This window comes from Stegostoma tigrinum, chromosome 23, assembly GCF_030684315.1.
Source record: "Stegostoma tigrinum isolate sSteTig4 chromosome 23, sSteTig4.hap1, whole genome shotgun sequence".
In the NCBI taxonomy this organism is placed as follows: Eukaryota; Metazoa; Chordata; class Chondrichthyes; order Orectolobiformes; family Stegostomatidae; genus Stegostoma; species Stegostoma tigrinum.
In genome coordinates this window covers 8,315,353-8,336,913 of record NC_081376.1, presented here as the reverse complement: position 1 = coordinate 8,336,913, position 21,561 = coordinate 8,315,353, and the positions used below count along the sequence as shown (strand labels likewise).

The 21,561-nt window shown below is 40.8% G+C and overlaps 1 protein-coding gene across 2 annotated transcripts; it reads right to left on the bottom strand.

The window, feature by feature from the left end:
- Positions 1-87: 87 nt before the first annotated feature.
- On the bottom strand, positions 88-20,631 carry rnf151 (ring finger protein 151). Of its 2 annotated transcripts, none has more exons than XM_048551658.2 (7): positions 20,377-20,631; positions 13,746-13,891; positions 11,761-11,857; positions 10,276-10,666; positions 6,730-6,870; positions 3,847-4,096; positions 88-1,127 (listed from the first exon to the last, which is right to left on the bottom strand). In XM_048551658.2, the coding sequence occupies exons 1-7, from the start codon at positions 20,398-20,400 to the stop codon at positions 1,055-1,057; spliced, it is 1,122 nt and encodes a 373-aa protein (XP_048407615.1). In that variant the 5' UTR covers positions 20,401-20,631; the 3' UTR covers positions 88-1,054. The 2 variants fall into 2 exon arrangements, with proteins under 2 accessions (XP_048407615.1, XP_048407614.1); XM_048551657.2 differs by having other exon boundaries at positions 20,384-20,630.
- Between the last annotated feature and the right edge of the window lie 930 nt (positions 20,632-21,561).

Here is a 21,561-nt window from a genome sequence, read left to right as displayed (position 1 = left end):
CAGATGTATAAAAATCTGGTCAGTTGATAAACTTCTGTTAACATCTTAAACATTGAACATTTAGAAAAGCTCAATGCAATTCTTTATTTCAAGTTTACAATGTATAATAGCCAAATATAACACTTATACTTAAATTTGCAGCACAAAGTTCAATAACAATGGTTATACTATACTAATACGACAGCAGAACCAGGTAGACAGCTGAAGACTCAATAGCTGCCCCAAAAGAAGCAACTTTGCAGATGCACTACGATTACTTTATTTCCTCCATTATGTTTTTAAATTAAATTTTTTTTCATCCAAAAATTCCATCACACTCTTATCCAAGTTACAGGCTAGAAAATAATACAATGCAAGTTTAGGCAAAAAGTTAATCCAGTCGTAAAAGCAAACCAGAAAAAACAAGAAGTTGCCTGCTACAGCTTTCTTTTCTGGTTTCCTCTGAATAAGTATTCTCTGCTTCACATGGCGTGATAATGAAATCTGAGTACTGTAATCACATTTTTTAACGTAGCTAAGTTAGCATTTGACTCCTATCATGCTAATATTTCAAAGTGAAAGATAAAAAAATTACAAAACAGGATTGCATACAGTGTGTAATAATGAAGAATGTGACTGTTAAGTTCAATGCAGATGAAAAAAATGCAAATAAAAAGATTGCATAGGAAATTAAGAGTTACTCCACCGCACCTGAATTTTTTTCCATCAAATTCATGACTTAAAAGCATTTTTGCATTCAACATATAACATGGTTTAAAAAAGCATGAGAAGACAATATGATAAAGTATTTAAGCCTGTATTTGAAACATAACAGTCACATTTATCGAGGTAGACTTTATTAAAATTGGGCTAGCACCATACCTTATTCATCATTGGAGAAGCAGCATACTAGTGGCAGGTTGCGATATAACTACCACCTTTAACAAACATTTACTATTACTGACTTAGAAAAAAAAAAATCACAAAAATTAAGGCTGCACCATTAATTACAGAAATGAGAAAAACATTCAAAGAGTCATCTTTGCAATCATTCCCATTAAAAAAGGAAACATTATCAACGTCGTCGGCTATGCTGTCTTCTGGATAATAATTTGAGGTTGCTGCGCTTCCAGATAGCCTTTCGACTCCTGAGGTATAGGAGAAATAAGTATGGATTAAATTTAAAGTTTACATTAACTGATGTGATTAGGATTGGTTGTCAAAAAGCAAAATATAGATGTAATTAAAACACCTTTTTTAAAGTTACCTAAAAGAAAGGAAAGTATTGTAGATAAGTTATGGAAACAGAATAATCACTGGAATCAGAGATAATGGGAACTGCAGATGCTGGAGAATCCAAGATAACAAACTGTGGAGCTGGATGAACACAGCAGGCCAAGCAGCATCTTGGGAGCACAAAAGCTGACGTTTCGGGCCGAGACCCTTCATCAGAGAGGGGGGGACGGGAAGAGGGTTCTGAAATAAAATCGGGAGAGAGGGGGAAACGGACCGAAGATGGAGAGAAAAGAAGATAGGTGGAGAGGAGAGTATAGATGGGGAGGTAGGGAGGGGATAGGTCAGTCCAGGGAGGACAGTCAGGTCAAGAAGACGGGATGAGGTTAGTAGGTAGGAAATGGAGGTGCGGCATGAGGTGGGAGGAGGGGATAGGTGAGAGGAAGAACAGGTTAGGGAGGCAGGGACAAGCTGGGCTGGTTTTGGGATACAGTGGGGGAGGAGATATTGAAGCTTGTGAAGTCCACATTGATACCATTGGGCTGCAGGGTTCCCAAGCGGAATATGAGTTGCTGTTCCTGCAACCTTCAGGTGGCATCATTGTGGCACTGCAGGAGGCCCATAATGGACATGTCGTCTAAGGGGGAGTTAAAATGGTTCGTGTCTGGAATGCTTGAGTTTTAGCAGGTGTTCAGTTCAGATGAAAACATTTTTCCTTCATGGAATCTTAGAAACATCACTTCCCATTGTGCATACTTTTTTCTTTGTATCTCCTTAAGAGGAGGCTGTTTCTCTGAAAATTTAAGCAGGCTTCCCCCATTAAATAGCAGCGCTAGTTTACAAAAATACACAACTATGCATGTATGAAACAAAGGGATTATGTTAAGGTAATTTCCAGGAAAAGAAATCTCAGCCTCAAAGTCTGATTAATTCCCCTTTAGTGATTTATTTGCCCTCTGGTACTATTAATCAAGAATTACAAATACATTGTGGGTTAGCCAGAGATTTTACTCCTTCAAGGCAGTACTCATTAACAGCTCAGGGAGGCAATGGCCTAGTGGTGTTATCACTGGACTATGACTCCAAAAACACTCAAATGTTCTGGGGGCCTGGGTTGAATTCTACCATGGTGGGATTTGAATCAGGAATTAAAGGATCTTAAATGAATACCATAAATTCATTCAGTTTGGGTTGGGTTGGGTGGGGTGGGGTGGGGGAAATCCCATCTGGTTCACTAATTCCCTTTAGGGAAAGAAATCTGTCATCCTTTCCTGGTCTGGCCTACATGTGGCTCCAGACTCTCAGCAATGGTGATCAACTTAGCTGCCTTATAAGCAATAAATGCTGGCATAGGCAGAGACATATATATCCCATGAATGAATTTTTTTTTTTTTTTTTAAAAAGTGCACCCTACATTGTGTGCTTTACACTTTCATACCAACAGCATTGTAATGAATGGTAACATGAAATTGTAATAAGATTACTATATTACGACACAGGATGTCTATGCAGTGTCAAGATCTCCTAGATGGTGACTCTGGAGTGCAAACAGACATTTTAGTAATTAGGTCACTTCTTTGAGGCAACTGTTCTTTACATCAAAAGACCGTTTTACCAAATGTATCAAAATCAGCTTGACATAACAGAAGTCTGGGGGGGGGGGGGGGGAGAAGAGAAACCCCACTCTCCCTTGGTTGCAGTCATATCCAGCAAAAAAGTAAGTGATATGACAATCCCTACAGTGTGGAAACAGGCCCTTTGGCCCAACAAGTTCACACCAACCCTCACAGCATCCCATCCAGACCCATTCCCCCATAACCCACCTAATCTACACATCCCTGAACGCTACGGGCAATTTAACATGGTCAATCCACCTACCCTGCACATCTTTGGACTGTGGGAGGAAACCCACACAGACACGGGGAGAACGTGCAGACTCCACACAGGCAGTCGCCCGAGGGTGGTATTGAACCTGGGTCCCTGGCGCTGTGAGGCAGCAGTGCTAGCCACTGTGCCACTCTCAAAGTCACCCTGATAGTCACTTGAAAACTAACCACAGCTCAATGACATCTCTGCAGGTCCAAACATCTTCAGCTACAGCAATAACCTTTCTTTCCTCCCGCCCCCAAGCATAGGGAAAGAAGTGGGAATGCTCATTGATTACACAATTAGAATCTTAGCCATTTCCCATGACATTGCTAATGCCAAATGTCTCACGAATCAACATCCTAGAGGTTACCATTAACCTGAAACTTTGTTGGATCAGAACAGAGATCAGAACTTAGGACTTCTGTAGTGAGTAACTCAGCTCCTGAATCAAAGTCTGTCGACCATTTCGAAGCACAAGGTGAGGAATGTGATGAAATACTTGCCTGTCCAGAACAAAACAACTATTTGACAGGCACCATGTTAATCAATGTACAGTGGCAGTACATGTAAATCTTGTCGGTAGTACAACAGCAACTCTTGATAAATCCTTCCAAACTGATGACCTGCACCACATGAACTGCATGATTCAAGGTGGATCATCAGCACCTACTCAAGAGCAATTAGTGATTGGAATTAAATCACTGCCGCCCCCCCACCCCACCCCACAAAAAAAAAATAAATTTGGGATCTAATTTTGTAACCTACCTCATGGAACATTGTAGCATCCATGGCTTGAACCTTTTTCTGTTTGAAGCATCTTGACCAGAGAAGGAACTGACATTCTCAGAAGCAATGTTACTGCCGTCATCTGTTTCAAAATATAAGTGGGTCCGTGCCCTGGCACAATTAGCTTCATGTTCAGTGCTGGAACTGGAACTGATTGAAATGGTGTCTTCAGTTGTGTGATCAGTTACTGCTTCATTCAGACACTCATCTTCAGTATCATCTAATTCATCTGAGTAAAGATGGAAATTTAACAGGCTAAAGATCTACCTCAGAAAACTCATTCAATAAATTAGGCACTTTAAAATGGTCTTATAATTTTCATATGTAGTTGATTAATTTGCAGTTGCTTAGGTACAAATTATTTGTTGAATTTGCACAAAAGCCACCTTCCATTTGCTGAATGAGAATTGCCAACATAAAAATGGATCCCAACTAGAATACAGGTATTTGGAAATTAATTCAAATCCTTATCACCCATATGTGGCAGTCTCCTTCATTTAGGTACCTCGGAGAGCATTCTGAACAGTTTGAGCTGCTTAAAGTCATGGCTAGCCAGAGATATAAAAGTGTCCATAATATTGAGAAACATGACAGCTATCAAAAAAAGACAACAGGAGCATCAGGAGGAATGAAAGCGAAAACTTGACATTATATAGCGTTCATTCTGATCATGTATGTTTCAGTAGTTGCTTTGACAATGCTTCAGTGCTTTGCGGTAGTTTTTTTTCCCCCCCTTGATGTTCTTTAAACGGCCTGCTGCTACAGATAATTCAAACAAAAAATTATAACTAAGAGCATACTGGATTAATGTCAATACAGCCAAAGATTAACATGATCCACCTAATCAGAAAATGAATTCCAGTATTGTGCCGAATCCTTCTCACACCAATAGGAATGAAACAAAATGATGAAAGATTTGTCCAGTGTGCCATCTGAAAGTCCGCAGCAGCATTAGTTTACTCACAAGTAATAAAGTGCGCACAATAAGCTTGAAAACTTTAAAGTAATGAAATGTCTGCAAAACAACAAACCAGCTTGGCGTGCCAACCAACTTCGGTACAAAGATAACAAAATGTGAAGCTGGATGAACACAGCAGGCCCAGCAGCATCTCAGGAGCACAAAAGCTGACGTTTTGGGCCTAGACCCTTCATCAGAGAGGGGGATGGGGTGAGGGTTCTGGAATAAATAGGGAGAGAGGGGAAGGTGGACTGAAGATGGAGAGGAAGGTGATGTGGCTGTGGTACCTGGTTTGCTTCAGGACATGGTCGAGCAGTTTCAAGGCGGAAGAGATTACAAGAGATTTAGGGAACAGGCAAGTCAAATGGCCCACTTCGATTCTTTGTAAAGTAATAGCAAGCTGAACAAGCAGATTGTTTTAAAGATGCCTGAGGGAGACATTAAACAGCATTAAGTGAAGGCACAACGATTTGCCAGAAGGAAACCAAACAGCCATGCCAGCTGAGTAAGAAGCTAGGAGAGAGATCAGGCGACTCACTGGAGGTTCAAGTATCTCTAAGAGTATTTCTGGGATTAAAGAAAAAAGTGATGAATCTTTCTGATGTTTATAATGAGACTATTTACTTTAGTAGTTCTTGCCCAGTGTAATATAGTTTGTGTTTGTCTCCTGTAAATTACCATCTTATGTTCCTTTGTTGAAAGTACACTAGCAGCTTTTTTGACTATGTTCACAGATTGATGTCTTTGCGAACAAAGAAAAATAAAACTTCAGACCATTGAGCCAGGCTTCACTCAGGGATCTAACTTGTCCAGTACCACTGGTTTGAAAATTTTAAAGTTAGAAGAATTGTGTTAAGTCTTATGTTTTTGTGCTGTCACCAGTAAGGTTGACATTTGTTGCCCATCCCTAGGTGCCTTGAACTGCGTGCCCTCTGAGAAAGGTCTGGAGACCCTGTTAAGAGTCAATCGCATGTGTGGGGGTCTGGAGTCACACGTAGGCCATTTCAGGTAAAGATGGCTTCCCTAAAAAAAACAAAAGGGATATTTGAATCAGATGGATTTTACAACAAGCAAGGTGCTTGTAAAGATCAGTTAAGAAGCAGAAAGCTGTGAAGGATGTCAGCAAATAAGGCAACGTACAAAGACTCTAAGGTTTTGGGAGTAGATCTGTAGCTCGGGTTGTGGGTGTTGAGGTTGGTTGGCTCACTGAGGTTTCGTTACCGTGCTGGGTAGCATCTTCAGTGCAGCCTCCGACGAAGTGTCGGTGTGTTTTCCCGCCTGGGTTTTAAACTCTGGGGTCTTTGAGCTGGATTGCCTCAGTCCCGGTTTTCCTTCATAGTGGAATGTATACAGGGTGAAGTTTGATGTGTTTATTAATAGCATGATACCCTAACAACAAGAGTACATGCAGACCAACTGGCTACAGAAAGACACGACCAATACTCACTCATCTCAATCCACATGGACAAGGAGAACCACCACTTCGACTGGGACAACACCAAAACCCTGGCACAGGCTAAGCAGAGACAGGCACGAGAATTCCTAGAAGCCTGGAACTCCACAAAGCATGTTTGAGTGATTGGAAAGATAAAGATCTGTGGGTGTTAGACATGTCTAACATATAAAGTAGCAGATCCAGCCAGAAGAGATTCGATTCATTAAGGCTGCTTAAAACAATGTACCTTCGTATATTCTCCATAATCATGAAGTCCATTTGTTGAACTTTTCTGGTTGTCTGACTGATGTTTGCAAAGCATTTTTCTGTATTAAACACATCATGTTAACCTTGACTTGACAGTTGCTATTTAGATAATTCTATTAAATTTATTGCACACTGAAACAAGACATCTTTCAATTCCATAACATCATCTCTGCACCCACTCTCCAGTCCTATCCTAACTTGCCTTCAACTGCTGCTGGTCCTTCCCCATTATCCAAGTCACTTGAGTGCCACGAATACAAGCTTTCATTTTCACTATATTCAGATGCAACCAAAATGTTGCTGTGATCTTCTTCGTGGTCTTCAGCAGCCAAGTCCTCATTTTCTGAAAGACAGAAATACATCAGTTGCATTTTTTAAAAAATTGTATCAACATCTCAAAATAGCGTGGCCTATTCTGGTTGTTGATAGTATTCAACAGGACTGTACAAAGCTCAAACTTCAGAACAAAATAAAACATACTCCTCTGCAAGTTAGACCTCGAGATGTTAGCTGTGATCTCAAGCAACTTGTTCTTTCCATGCAGTTCTCAAATTTGCAAACACTTGAATCACAGAAACCAGCTTTTAAGCCAGAAATTTGAAAATAAGTCTTCCGGTTAAGTCTGTTCAAGTTGGCATGAATACCTGGACTGCAATCATGCAACGGGTTTTTCCGGAAAAAAAAACCTTTGTTCTTCAGATGTGGGAAATGCTGACCACAGTTCTTACCCAAATGGCTGGTGCATGGCCATAATGGTTTGCAAATTCCTTTCAGGCACCGTAAGAAATGTAGTGTGGTTATAATAGGCCAGATTGGTGAAGGGTGGCAGGTTCACTTCGCTCAAGGATACAAGCTGAACTTTTAATCAAAAGGCAGCAGAGTTCATGACAATTTTGCCTGCTCTCACCTAATAGGTTTATCAGGTAACTCATTCAATACTGCAAATAATCAGCACCCCCAAAATTCTACTATATCCCAGTGCAATTGAACATAGGAAAGAGAAACTTCTGCAAAAAGCAATGTATTAAGTTTCATCAAATTTGTTCGGCAGTTTTATAAAGAATTCAGACCTGCGGTGCAACGGTTGAATAAGATGGGGAAGCCTCTTACATTGAGGAATGAAGGGACAGGGCTGAGTGTAAGGAGAAATGTTGTGCATTACACAGCTCTCCTGTTATGGATCAGACCAAACCCCTTCCAAATAGTTTAAGAAGGTAGCCTAGACCTTAACTTTTCCTAATTTTTAAAAGGCAAATGTGAAGTGCCTGTTCCAGAAGCAATGTGTCTGGTCAGACTACTCAACATTAAGTGAAACAATGTATTTAAACACCGTAACTAAAAATACCAAAAGGAATTTAGAATACCTACTGGAAAACTTACAGAATAATAGATACAGTACTTATTACTAATTAACTGTTCCAATATAGTAGCATCTCAAACACATGACTTGGCAAAAAAGGAAAATCCAGACAGATTCCCACATGCAGTTCTCCCATCCAAGAGGGAAAAACTAAAGAGAAAATTGAGAGAGAGTAACAGCCAGGGGACATTCACTTAAGCTTCCAACTGTGTTGAGACGGCCACCACCTCCCCGACCCCCCCAAAAAAAACCAAACCCAGAAATCCTAATGAGACACAGCTGGACACACCCATTAAGGCTGTTATACTAAAAGAGCCAAGGCCTCCCAAGCTGTTTACTTAAGTGGTCTTAACTAGCCAGCTCAGTACCCGTCAGTCATACAGCATGGAAACTGACCCTTCGGTCCAGCAAATCTATGCTGAACATAATCCCACACTAAACTAGTCTCATCTGCCTGCTCCTCATCCATATCCCACCAAACCTTTCCTATTTAATGTACCTACGCAAACATCTTTTAAATACTGTAATTATACCCACATCTACTACTTCCTTAGGAAGTTCATTCCACTCACAAACCACCTTCTGTAAAATAATTGTACTTTTTTGTTTAAAATCTCTCTCCTCTCACCCTAAAAACGTGCTCCCAGTTCTTTTGCTTGGACTACCACTAACTATCTATACCCCTCATTATTTTATAAATTTCTACAATGTCACCTCTCACCCTCCTATGCTGTAGTCAAAAATGTCCCAGCCTATTCAGCATTTCTTTATAAATAAAATCTTCTGTATCCAGCAACATCCTGGTAAATTTCTTCTGAACCTTCTCCAGTTTAATAATATTCTTCCTATAACAGGGAGACCAGAACTGTACGCGCTACTCCAGAAGAGGCCTCACCAATGTCCTGTACAACCTCAACAAAAATTCCCATCTCCTATACTCAAAAGGACGAAGCAATGAAGGCAAGTGTGCTAAACACCTTTTTAAACCATGCTATCTATATGTAACACAAACTTCAAAGAATTAAGTACCTGAACCCAGAGGTCCCTCTTCTACAACACTACCCAACACCCTACCATTAATTGCATAAGCCCTACCTCTTGTTTGGTATTGCATTTCAGTATGATGCCTTGCATTCATCTAGATTGAACTCTATCTGCCATTTTTCAGCCCATTGATCAAGATTCCTTCTTCACTGTCTACTATGCCACCAATTTTGGTGTCATCCATAAACTTACTGGCCACGCCTTCTATATTCCTCATCCAAATTGTTTATAAAAATGACAAAAAAAGGACCCAGAACCAATCCCTGTGGAACACTGCTGGTGACAGGACATATGTCGGAAAATATAAATCAATCCTCCATCACTGTTTCCTGCCGTTAAGTGAATTATGTATCCAATTGGCAAGCTTGCACTGAGTCCTACTTGACCTAACTTTACTGATTTGTCTGTCACAAGGCTTGTTCAAGGCTTTACTAAAATCCGTGTAAACAATGTCTACTGCTCAGCCCTCAATAACTCAAATCAAGTTTGTCAGTCATGACGTTCCTCACACAAAACCATGCTGACTACCCCTAGTCAATTCTTGCCTCTCTAAAATGTCCATAAGTCCCATCTTTTATAATCGCCTCCAACAATCTGCCCACAACCAAAGTCAGATTCACAGGTCTATCGTTCCATAGTTTCTCCTTTACAACCTTCCTTAAACAAAGGTACCACATTAGCAAGCCTCTAGTTATCAGGCACCTCACCTCATTGCTATAGATTGTTCAATCTGTTTTAAAAGAAACCATGGGATAAACCTCAAAACTACAGCATCGGTACACTCCCTGCTTCGAGACTGCACGTCCCATCTCCACATTCATCCGCTAACCAATCATCTCTCTCTTGCAGGGCCAAAAACTCTGCAATTCTCCAAAATTAAAATAAAAACTGCTAATTCAACTTTTTTCTGGCAGCAGCAAAACTTCTGAAAATATAGTCTATTAAGGCCATACTCACCAGCAAAAAAAAAAACAGAATTTAAAGCAGCCTGAAAGTTCACAAACACCCAAATCACTTTTTAGGACCAAGCAGATTGGGAAGCCCACTGAGGTTGTCCAATTCAGTTTCTGGGATTTTTAGACCAGGTGGTGAAAATCTTCATGCCATCATTGTTAGATTTTATATCCTTAGCATTAGAATCTATGCAAATATTTTTCCATCAGATCTCTGACATCAATGTCCGGAGAACTGTTTTGGTGTCATCTCTCACTCTCTGCATGATACTGCCACAAAGTTCACTCAACAGTTGGTCAGATTTCAATTTCCTGCACGCGATACAGTTGTCGCTACCATTCTACAACTTTACTCTAGAGATCCGTCTTGTGCAGATACACGATTACTCACCATCGTCTTCATAGACGAGGTGCTTCGAGAGTTGGAAACAATCCCGAGGGCCCAAATCCTGAAGAATTCTTTCGGCTAGCTTTAGGCGACAGTGCGTTCTATGCAAACGGCTTTTGAGAACCCTGATCTTCTCTTTGTACTTTCTTTTCACATCCTTGTAACAGTTGTGTTCAGACAGTTGATTTGGGGTGAGTTGGACGCCACATCCCATTCTGCATGGCTGGCTCCAGTGTTCACAAACCTGTTCGTGAGCAGCAAGGTTCTTCTGAAATACTTCAATCGTACAGGCTTCATGCTTGCACTTCACTATCCTAAAGTCACAAGCAGCTTTATGCTGTGGGTAATGTTCAAGTGAAAAAGTTTCCCAGCAGCCATAGACTCTGTTTTCACACTGCATTATAGAAATGCAAAGAACTGTTATTTAAAAACAGGAGGAGAACTTCACTTTATGTTGAGAAACGCAGAATAATTTGCTCAAACGTGGACCTGGATTACTGACATACCAAGACCAGAAAGAGTACACTTTAACCAGGGCTAAATAATGTCTGAAACAAAAACAATGCATCAATTGGAATCAAAAACACAAACAAATAAAGATAAGGCCAGGCAGCATGTGGAAAGTGGGGAAAAAGAACAGATCCTTCACCAGAACTGGGAAAGTTAGAAATATAATAGGTAAAAGAAGGTGAAATGTGGGAGGATCAGAAAAGAAACAGGAAGGTTTGTGATAGGTTGCAAGGCCCAAAAGGGGATGAGATTAGGACAAGTGGACAAACAAACAAAAAAAAAAGTCCAAAGTAAGGATAAATGGCAGACTGTTGTTCTCGGATGAAAAAACAAAAAAAAGGGAAATAAAACGCGGGATCAGAAGTTACCAACCGAAATATCAACACGGTATTCAGAAGGACAAATTCCCTATTAAAAGTCGAGCCGTATTGGAACAAGGACAGAGATGCTAGCATGGGAACATGGTGGAAAATGAAAACGGCAGCCATCCACTCAGCTTCATGCTTGCAATCTTAACAAAGGGTATTCCATAAAGAGGCCTCCTATCTGGTTGGTCTCACCAATGTCGAGCAGACCACATTTGTGTTCCAAGTTTACTGCTCACAAAGAGAAAGAAATATCACATTGATGTTTCACTTAGGTGAAGTGTTTGACACCCTGGATGGTGATGAGAAAGGAGGTAAAAAGAGGTGTTGTGACTCCTGCACTTACACAGGAAGACCTCACGGGAAGGCAAAAGGATTTTTTTTTGTTCACGAGGTGTGTGTTAGCTGTGCGAATGTGTGCCGCTTTTCCCTAGTAATTCAGAGGGCAGCCATACATTTCACTACTCTCAGAATTGCAAAACATAAAGGGCTAAGAGAAATCACAGGGGCTGAAATCTAACACTACACACTGCAGTACAGTGATGTCCTTAGATCAGGACAGATTTTAATTGGTGACTGAGAACAGTTATATATGCTTAGCTGGACAACTTACCTTCACGATCAGTCGGGCAATCATGTTGTGGATCATAGGTATGACAGATCGAGCCACCCTTCTCACCTTCTTCCTGCAATATGGACATTCTTGCTTCCTATGGAAAGGTATTTTTCCATTAAGTACAAGCAAATCCTGCTCCGATCCGGAATATACATAGTCACAATCCGGAAAGCATTTTCACTAGGCAACCCATTTGAGCACCCTGAACTGTTTATATAATTTTGTGAAAGTTTGTTTTGGTATCATATTTTACAGGCACAAGCCTTAAATTCATAGAATCCCTACAGTGTGGAAGCAGACCATTTAGTCCATCAAGTCTACACTGACCCTCCAAGAAGTAGCCGGATAGACCCACCACAACCCCTCCCAACTATCCTTGCATTTCCCATGGCCAATCCACATAACCTACACACCTTTGGACTGTGGGAGGAAACCAGAATATCTGGACAAAATCCATGCAGACAGAGACAGAACATGCAAACTCCACACAGCTGGTTGCCCATTGCTGGAAATAAGCCCAGGCCATGTCTAAACAGGGGCTTACATTCTGCATCATATCTATGAACCTACAAAAGTGGAGACTACTCAGTTTTATCTCTAAGATAAATCTAAGGAAATCTCTTTTTCAAAACAAAAATCTGAAGAAGTTCATTTTGGTAGAAGAAACAAGGAGAGGCAATACATGCTCAGTGGTACAACTTTGAGGGGAAGACTAGAGCAAATGGACCTTGGGGGTCCATGAAGATGATTCTCTGAAGGTGGCCAAGTAATTTGTAACAGTTAAGGAAGCTTCTAGAACCCTTGGTTTTATGAATAGAGGCATAAGGTATAAAAGCAAGAAGGTGCTACTACAACTCTAATGATCATTGGTTGGACTCTGTTTGGCATAGTGTGTTCAGTTCTAGGTACCTCATCTAAGGAAGGATGTTAAAGCCCTGGGAGTGAGTTCAAAGGAAGTTTTACTAGATTGATACTAGGAATGAGGTATTTTAGATACAAGATTAGAGAAATTGGGCTAAACACTCTGTGTCCAAGGAGATTAAGAGGTGACCCTATTGAGATGTTCAAAATTATGAACAATTTTGACAGGGTAAAGAAAAATTATTAGTTTCCACAAGTTGGTATGTGAGTAACTAGCAGACCACAATTCCAAGATAGTCAGCAAGAGAGCTAAAAGGCGAGATGAGGAGAAACTTCTTTACTCTGTTGTTTGGATTTGGAACATGCTGCACGGGAGAGTGGTGAAGGCGGACTCTTTAGCACATTTCAAACCATTGCTGGATAGATATTTCAGTGATGAATTTAGGCAGCTACAGAGGTTGGGACTAGCTGGGTAGCTCTTTTGGGAGCTGGTACAGACACAATGGGTTGAATGGCTTCCTTCTGCACTGTAAAATTCTACAATCCTAAAGGCTACACATACACTGGAAAAGATCCAAATTCCTAAATAAAGTACTTTGCTCTGAAATACTGATGAGTGGACATTCCTGTGCAAGAATACACTAACCTTTGCAAACTAAATTCAAACCTAATCCAAACAGAGAATGTTTTACCCTCTGTTCCAAACAGAAGAATCTAAAACCTGCTTTTAGTTAACAGAAGAATTTTCAAAAGTAGCTGCAAGGGTGGTTTCTAAAGAGAAAGAAAAATCTCACGTCGACATTTTTCACCCCTCAGATCAGACCACGAGTTATCCGGAACAGGAAAAAGAGACTTTTCCATTGAATAGCCTCACAAATATGAGGAGTTTGCTATGACCGCGGGTTAACAGCAAGTATGACATTTCAGTTGACTCTAAGTCCGTGAAAACATGCCAACATGTAAAGTGGGATGGATCAAAATTAATTGCTTTCACAAAATTCTTTTGTCAAATGTTACAGCATTTTCAAACTATCTATCCCCACAGAAGGTATGCACACCATTGAGATACATCAAGAACCATGCATGTGTCTATTAAGAAGTTATTAATAAATTGTCTTTACTCTGTAAGCCACTTCATAACACATCCTCTGCAGAAGACATGCTGGCAGAGGAGTTCCACAGGATCTTTGAGCACACCGTGACAAATGGTGCAGATGAATTCAGGGTCAGGTACATTTTCAAACAGTTCAATATCATATCCAGAATCCTAAATCAAAAAACAAAAAATACACAAACATTTTAAAGACTTTATCCCAATTTGAAGAGAGTATTAAAGACCAAATGAAACAGAGAAAGAGGGGGAAAAAGCAGTGTGTAAAACAGTTAGGACAGGAAGAGAATTGGAGAGGTATCGTCCAGGTTCTTTGTTCAGACTGAGGTTGAACTCGGGGTATCAGATACAACACACTGCAGAAAGCAGTCATCCATCACATCACTCACCTTCATCAAGACCCATAATGAACTAATAAAATTGGTTTCATTTAAATTCAGATGTGAAGTTACCATCTAGAAAACATAACCTTGTATGCCTTGCTCTGTCTAAACACTGATTGGCCTGTGAGTACTGTACGCTAGACAAAACGTTTCACTGTACTTGGGTGGATGTGCATGGCAGCGCCCCTTGCTCTGGATCAGAAGATCCAGCTTCACCTCCCCCATGGAACTGTCATATCATATCTGAACAGGCGGACTTTTACAATATGCACAGAGGGTGAAAACAAGGTGAGCCAGGAAAACAGAATGGCGAGCTGATGAGTGCTTGCACTTGTATTGTATTTTGATTTGATTTGATTTATTGCTGTCATAAGACCACTGAAAATATTTTAATCAGTGTTTGTACATGCTTTGGCACCTCCAGGGGAGGAGGAATTTGAGCCCAGACCTCCTGGCTCAGAGATAGGACACTATCCTTGTGATTTATACTGCAGCAATCACCTTTGATTTTCCCTCTAGCCTCCATCAGGGTCACCACAATGCTGCCTTTTTGAAGACCCTGTTGGAATTGGATAGTACTCATTTACGTTTAAATCTACACCTCAGTGAGGGAAGAGGACGGAGGTGGTTTTGAAGTCCAAACTTTGACCAGATTAATGCCCAACTACCAAAAAGAGAGATAATGGGAACTGCAGATGCTGGAGATTCCAAGATGATAAAATGTGAGGCTGGATGAACACAGCAGGCCAAGCAGCATCTCAGGAGCACAAAAGCTGACGTTTCGGGCCTAGACCCTTATGAAGGGTCTAGGCCCGAAACGTCAGCTTTTGTGCTCCTGAGATGCTGCTTGGCCTGCTGTGTTCATCCAGCCTCACATTTTATCACCAAAAAGAGAGAACTACTTGTCAGCCACTTCCCCTATAGGCTTACTACAGTAATTACAGGTGTCATGAGCCCAGCCAACTGGAGGCAGGTGAGATGTTAATGGGATAACATCCCATTAATTTATAGAAGTATAGAAATCAAAGTCTTTTAATGCCTGCATGTAGGTATGCAGGCACTGCCCTGAAGCTTCCTGCCCAGCTAGGAATTCAGTGTAAAACTTTTGTAATTCCTTATCTTCCCACACATCGGTATGCAGACACTGTCTTAAGCTTCCTGACTGAATAAAATTAGAACTAAAATCTGTTTCAAATAAGGTTAAGTACGGAACATTTGTAACGGTGTGAGACTTCTAAAGCATGTAATTTCTGGCGCTGACAAAGGGGCCAGGGCACTGACTTTGTTCTAGCCAGACACACCGGCAACTTGAAATCACAATCTGTCCAGATAACAACTTGAAATCGCCTCCTGCCATTAGCAGCCACTTCACTAGCAATCGATACTATATCCTGGTCTTTTATGTTCTTGATGTTTGGTATCCTGTCTTTGTCTGATGTAGTAATTTTTTTCATGTATCATGTCATTGTAATATGTGAAACTGTTTTATGTATCATGTCTTTTGTAAAGTATAAAAAGCAGGGACTGTCCGCTGCTCGGGGAGAATCACTTGAGAGACTCTGCACTCTATGCTGGGTTGAGTACAGTGATTCTCCACAGCTTGTACTTGCTTGGTAATAAAAGGATTTGTGCTTTTCAAAACAGGTCAGTGTCTTGTTATTGCAGCAAGTCCGTGAGGGTCTCCGAAAACAAACTTGACACAGGTACCCACTCCTTTTCACTGCATTTTCACACAGCCCAGATGAAAGGACCCCCAACGGCTGCTACTTTCACCCCTCTCAACACTTGCAAAGGCCATGACAGACCCATGCCCTGGCTGCATCATAGTAGGTCCATTCATCCCAGTGCACTGTTTTACCATGGGAAACACCTAAAGTACCACAGGCTAGAGCTCTTTGAGAAAGAGGCTCTTGAAACTGGGAATTTTCCCTCTCTCTCTCTCTCCCTCCCTCCGAGCAGATCGTTCACTAACAACCAGAAAGCCCACCTGCAAATGCGTCAGGGCTTTCAGAGGAGAAATGTTCAACACCGGCCAATACCTGGCAAAAAATAAAAATCAATATCCTCTCCCCTCAGTACCCTACTTTTTCATCCTCTAAATTCTTTTCAGCAAGCCATTCCTAGTTTAGCTCTAGGTCTGGAAAATATGCAACTAGGAAGATCTGTCTTTTAAAAAAAAAATCAATTAATTCTCTAACTGAGATCTTAAAATCTATTCAATTTTGGCATGGAGGAGAATGATGTCAGAACACATATCCATTGTAATCCCTCCTGTCCAGGCCCTCACCTCATCTGGTGCCAAGGGTCTGTGCGTGTGTGGTGGTGGTGAATGCCTCATTAGCCAAGACTGGAGATGCTTTTTCCATTTCCAGCCTTGGAACACACACTCCAGCTTTGCTCTGCTGCCCAATTTGCTTTCAATGACAATCTCACACTTACTGTCCAATTTGTATTACAGGCTGCAGCTATCACTGCTCACTGTCAGTCTAACTGTATGTGGAAATGTCCATTTGTGGTTATGTGGTCTGCTTCAGGGAGAGACACTTTTTTGTCAAATTAACACACTCAGAATCCACTGTGAAAACCTGTCAGTAGTGGGGATACCCTATTTAATACCCCAGGTGATGAAGAACATGCTAGTTTTCTTATTTTCACTTAAAATGGGCAGAAAAACAGGCCATTGAGTCCATGCCGAACCTCCAAAACAGCACTCCACCAGATCCTCCAGCTTATCCTTGTAACCTGCATTCCCATGGCTAACCCACCTATCCTGCACACCCCTGGACACTATGGGCACATAGGTGTATTGGCTGTGCCTAACTTGCATATCCTTGGACTGTGGGAGGAAACTGAAGCTCCCCAAGGAAACCCACACAGACATGGGGACAATGTGACACACACCCACAGGAATCAAATCTGATTCCTGGAGTTCAGAGATAATGGGAACTGCTGATGCTGGAGGATCCAAGACAACCAAGTGTGAAGCTGGATGAACACAGCAGGACAAGCAGCACAAAAGCTGAAGTTTCAGGCCTAGACCCTCTGATAAAGGGTCTAGGCCCGAAGCGTCAGCTCTTGTGCTCCTGGGGTGCTGCTTGGCCTGCTGTGTTCATCCAGCTTCACACTTGGTTGTCTTGGATTCCTGAAGTTGTTAGATAGCAGTGCTAACCACTGTGCCAGATTAAAAGCCAGACCTTCAGGTCGTTAGTCAGTCAACAACACTAATAGGTATTGTAAATAGATTTGTGTTATCACATGTAGGGATTCTTATTTGTAGCAAAAAAAAGGAAAGAACATAGCTCAAAAGAGACTTCAGACTCCATACACCAAAAAAAAAATCAATAAAACACCAGTGACAGATACAGAAAGTGATGTGGAATGCTGGGCAATGAGGGGTTTTTGTCAAGCTTAGTGAAACAAAGCTCTGAGGCAGCCCTGAAGTGCTTTGCTTAGTGAGGGACACCTCACTTTAAGCAGGATTAGTCTTGGAGAGACTGCAGCATGAATTTGTCACAATGATTCCTGAATTAATGGTTCTGTTTCAAGGCAAGATTAAAACACTGACACTGTATTCCCAGAATTTAGAAGATAATTTCCCTGATCACCGTTTAAGATATTAAATCTGGGAGTTTCTATCTAAACTATTCTTATTAGTTAGCGAGTTTTGAGAAGATTTGTAGCTCAGGTTGAGGTTCTGGATGTGAGTTTGCTCGCTGAGCTGGAAGGTTAGTTTTCATACTAACCTTCCAGCTCAGCGAGCAAACTCACATCCATTTTTATTAGTTGTGGAATCCAGATTTAGGGCACAGAGTCTAAAAGTTAGAGTCAGACCTTTCAGGAGCCAAGTTAATAAAACAAAATCTAAGCATTAGTATTTATAACTTGCTTCCATAGTTGACAGTATTGAGTCATTGAGCAAAACAGCATGGAAACAGACCCTTCAGTCCAGACAGTCCATGCTGGCCATAATCCTAAACTAAGCTAGTTCCATCTGCCTGCACTTGGCCCATATCTCCCCAAACATCTCATAAATCATGAACTTATCCAAACGTATTTTAAACATTGTAACTGTACTGATATCCACCACTTCCTCTGGAAGTTTCTTCCACATGAACCACCCTCTGTGTGAAAGATGCCACTTATGCCCTTTTTAAAATCTTTATCTCACAGCCTAAAAAATATGCTCCCTAGACTTGAAATCCCTGCCTGTCAGAAAAGACACCTTATGATTTTAAAAGCCTCTATTAGGTCATACACTCAACCTCCTACACTCCAGTGAAAAGAGTCCAAGCCTATCCAGCCTCCCTTTTTAACTCAAACCCTCCATTCCCAGGACCATCCTGGTAAAGCTTTTCTGACCACACTACAGTTTAATAGTATCCGCTCTGTAACAGAGAGACCAAAACTGCACACAGTACTCCAAAAGAGGGCTCACTAACATCTTCGATGGTTGATTTAGAGTCATTTAAAATTACATTAAATTGATTCTCGTAAATTTAACACAAGGAGGGCTACGGAGGGTAACGGTAAGCATATGGAGTTAGGTCACTGAATGATAGAATAAGCTTCAAGCACTAAACAGCCTAGTCCTTTTCCTATGCTTGCTCTCTCTAAAGCACAGAGGCCTCCACAAGGAAGAAGCAGGCAGCCAGAATAACACTTCCTACAGGGTCCAGGAACCATTGTCACCTCTACCAAGAAACACAGCGTTTGAGATTCCTGTGGATCACTTTAATGGTTTCCCCACAGCTATGCAGAGAGCTTGCACTCAACTTTACAGAAAGCAAGTGTAGTAATGAAGAACTATTTTCTTAATTTGCTGGAGGGAGTTGGAGAGCAAGCGATGCATAACAGGTAATAACAATTGGTACTGAGACATAGTTTATGACTTAGAAAGTTGTTTTTTTTCTGGATAGTTAACCTCCAATTGGCATGTGAATCTTCTGCTGCTACTAGAGAACAATGTCTCCCACAGCCCTGGCAGTTAGGTTGAAGCTGGGAGAAGAAAGCTATGCATCCCAAGAGGCACGTGATATCACAGCGAGACTGGGAAATAGGCAACTTACAGCACTGCAGTACAAAAAGACAGAAACAAACAGAATAAAAAGCAGAGGTAAAGCACAAACAGATAGTGGTTCAGCTGATTTTAATAAAGTTAACCAGAAATGTTCTCAGGGTGGGGGGAGTTTAGTCCTGTACTCCTCTTGAAAGAATCTGTAAAAGCAAAATGGAACCTTTTTTTGAGAATAGCAAGGATTAAGTTCAGAATCTTGGGGACACAAGATTAGGAATAAATCTTAGAGAATGGCATCAAGTCAAGAACATGATCATTCACCGTACATTACAAATTAGGAGTTTGGTACCATATGGTATCTTTGCATTCAGAGTTGATGCCAGCAAGTTATTGTAATTAGGTAAATAATTGGCATCACAGAACATTGTTCCTTCACGTTATTCATGGTAGCCCCTGAGGTTTGAGGATGTAACAATTAGCAGTTCGCCTGGCCATTCTTGTAAAAGGGCACCTCATGAGAAAACAGTTTAAAAGTAATCAAATCCAAACAACAGCAGTTACTTGTAACTTCAAACAGCAAACGTAATGGGAGAGAAACAGGTATTATAATAATTTGTAACTTTCCTGCTCTAAGTTAGAAACAAAGATACAAGTCAAACCTCAGTTTCCTTACGTGACTGGCTTAAGTACTTCCAAGTATAGCCTCTCGCCGTTAAAAAAACACCCCAGCTCATTCCCAATACTTAACAAAGTCTACCATGCCCTGTAAAAAGTGTTTCGAAAGGCTCTGAAAACATAAGGAATAAAAGTAGCACAGGGAAGGGCAGTAACAAGGGGAGAGACTAAAACGGCAAAGTCGAAACGAGACAAAGTGAGCTGTTGTAGAAGCCTCGACATCCATTCCGTGCACAAAATTCTACCTTGTGTGTGTGTGAGAGAGAGACGGTCGTAACTTTTGACAAACACAGAGCCAGCTTAACTTTTTTATACAAAACGCTACTCAATTACGCACACAAAGCCTATTTTTCACAGAATGACCAACAAGCTAGAGCAACCAGAACTTTGGTGCAGTTTATTCTGGTTTTCAACTTCAAACAGCCAGCATTGACAAGTAAACAAAATAAAAACTCAAAAGAATGCTGGAAACCAAAGCAGAAATAGCTGGAAAAACTCAACGGGTCTGGCTGTACCTGGGTGGGCGGGGGAGAACAGGGAGAGAAAGTTTAACATTTTGGACTCAGTACCAAATACCTGCAGTTCTTCCTCATTCCAATCCATGTCACTCCAAATCTGTCCAGTGACCTATTGGGAATGTATCCTTTTTCTGCTCAGTCACATGATTACACCCTACTCTCCAATCACATCTCCCCGTTGTCTGGTTGCCAATTCCAACAAAACGCGCTTTTGTACAAAGAAAAAACCCTCCCCGGAAACCTCTGGCCGTTTGAGCATTGATACTGATCTGGAGAATGCGTTTAGTACTCTCTACATAACAAAGTAAACACAATATAGAAATACGTGGAAATGCAAACAAGTGAACAGAATGGGATTCTAAAGAACTGAGTTCAATAGGGTTGTAACGAATGCTTTGAACTGTGGTGGATTCTCCTGGAAGCATGGTGAAACAATGACCTTTTTTGTAGCCTATGACGATAATGTTTAACTTTTTAACTCTGCTTCTCATACTAGTTTGTACCTAAGTTTTTTGTACCTAATATCTAAGGTATCACTGTACTCCTGCACCTGAGTACACATGACAATAAAATATCGAAATCTAAAAAAAACCTAAATCTAAATGAAAGGCTATTTAGGGGAAAAAAGGTGTTTTTTAAAAAGTAGTCCTTATCTGTTGGAACTTAAGGAAAGCAGATTTATCATCCTTTCCAAGATGTTTTGCAATTCAGTTAGGTCTTGACAGATATGTATCTTATTTTCAATGGATCTGCTTTGATCCTTTAATAAACACGCCTGACAAAAATCTCTGGTTTTATATTGTCCATTCATCCAGACTTAACAGAGAGAAAGAATCCTGGAAAATACTTAGAGTGCATTTTGCTCCTATCCAACGTTTTTTAAAAAGAAAAACAATGCTTTAGGACGAATTGTTTTGTTTAAAGCCAATTAGCTCTTAGGGAAGTAATGTAGACCCTGCTTTATTTTAAAACAGAGCCATCTAATGATGTTTTTCTGATTCAAGAAACCTTGTCACAGATAGACATAGCATCATTACATAGAAGATAGGAGCAAGAGTAGGTCATTCAGCGCTAGGTCTATTCTGTCATTCATTAAGATCCTGTATAATCATTGACGTCAATATCCTAATCCCACCCTCCCTCCATATCTTTTGATCCCTGAAGGATGATGTTGGGATTTTGTACTTACTGAACACCATCCTGACCAAATATAGAGAGCCAGAAATGCATTTTATC

What these genes read in the sequence shown, in the direction of transcription:
- rnf151 (XM_048551657.2), bottom strand. Translation starts at nt 20,410, where the DNA reads ATGGATTGGAATGAGGAAGAACTGCAG. An exon ending in GGAATGAGGAAGAACTGCAG is followed by an intron (nt 13,892 to 20,383) that starts GTATTTGGTACT and finishes TTTTTGATTTAG; the next exon opens with GATTCTGGATATGATATTGA. An exon ending in ATGCTACAATGTTCCATGAG is followed by an intron (nt 1,128 to 3,846) that starts GTAGGTTACAAA and finishes CCTATACCTCAG; the next exon opens with GAGTCGAAAGGCTATCTGGA.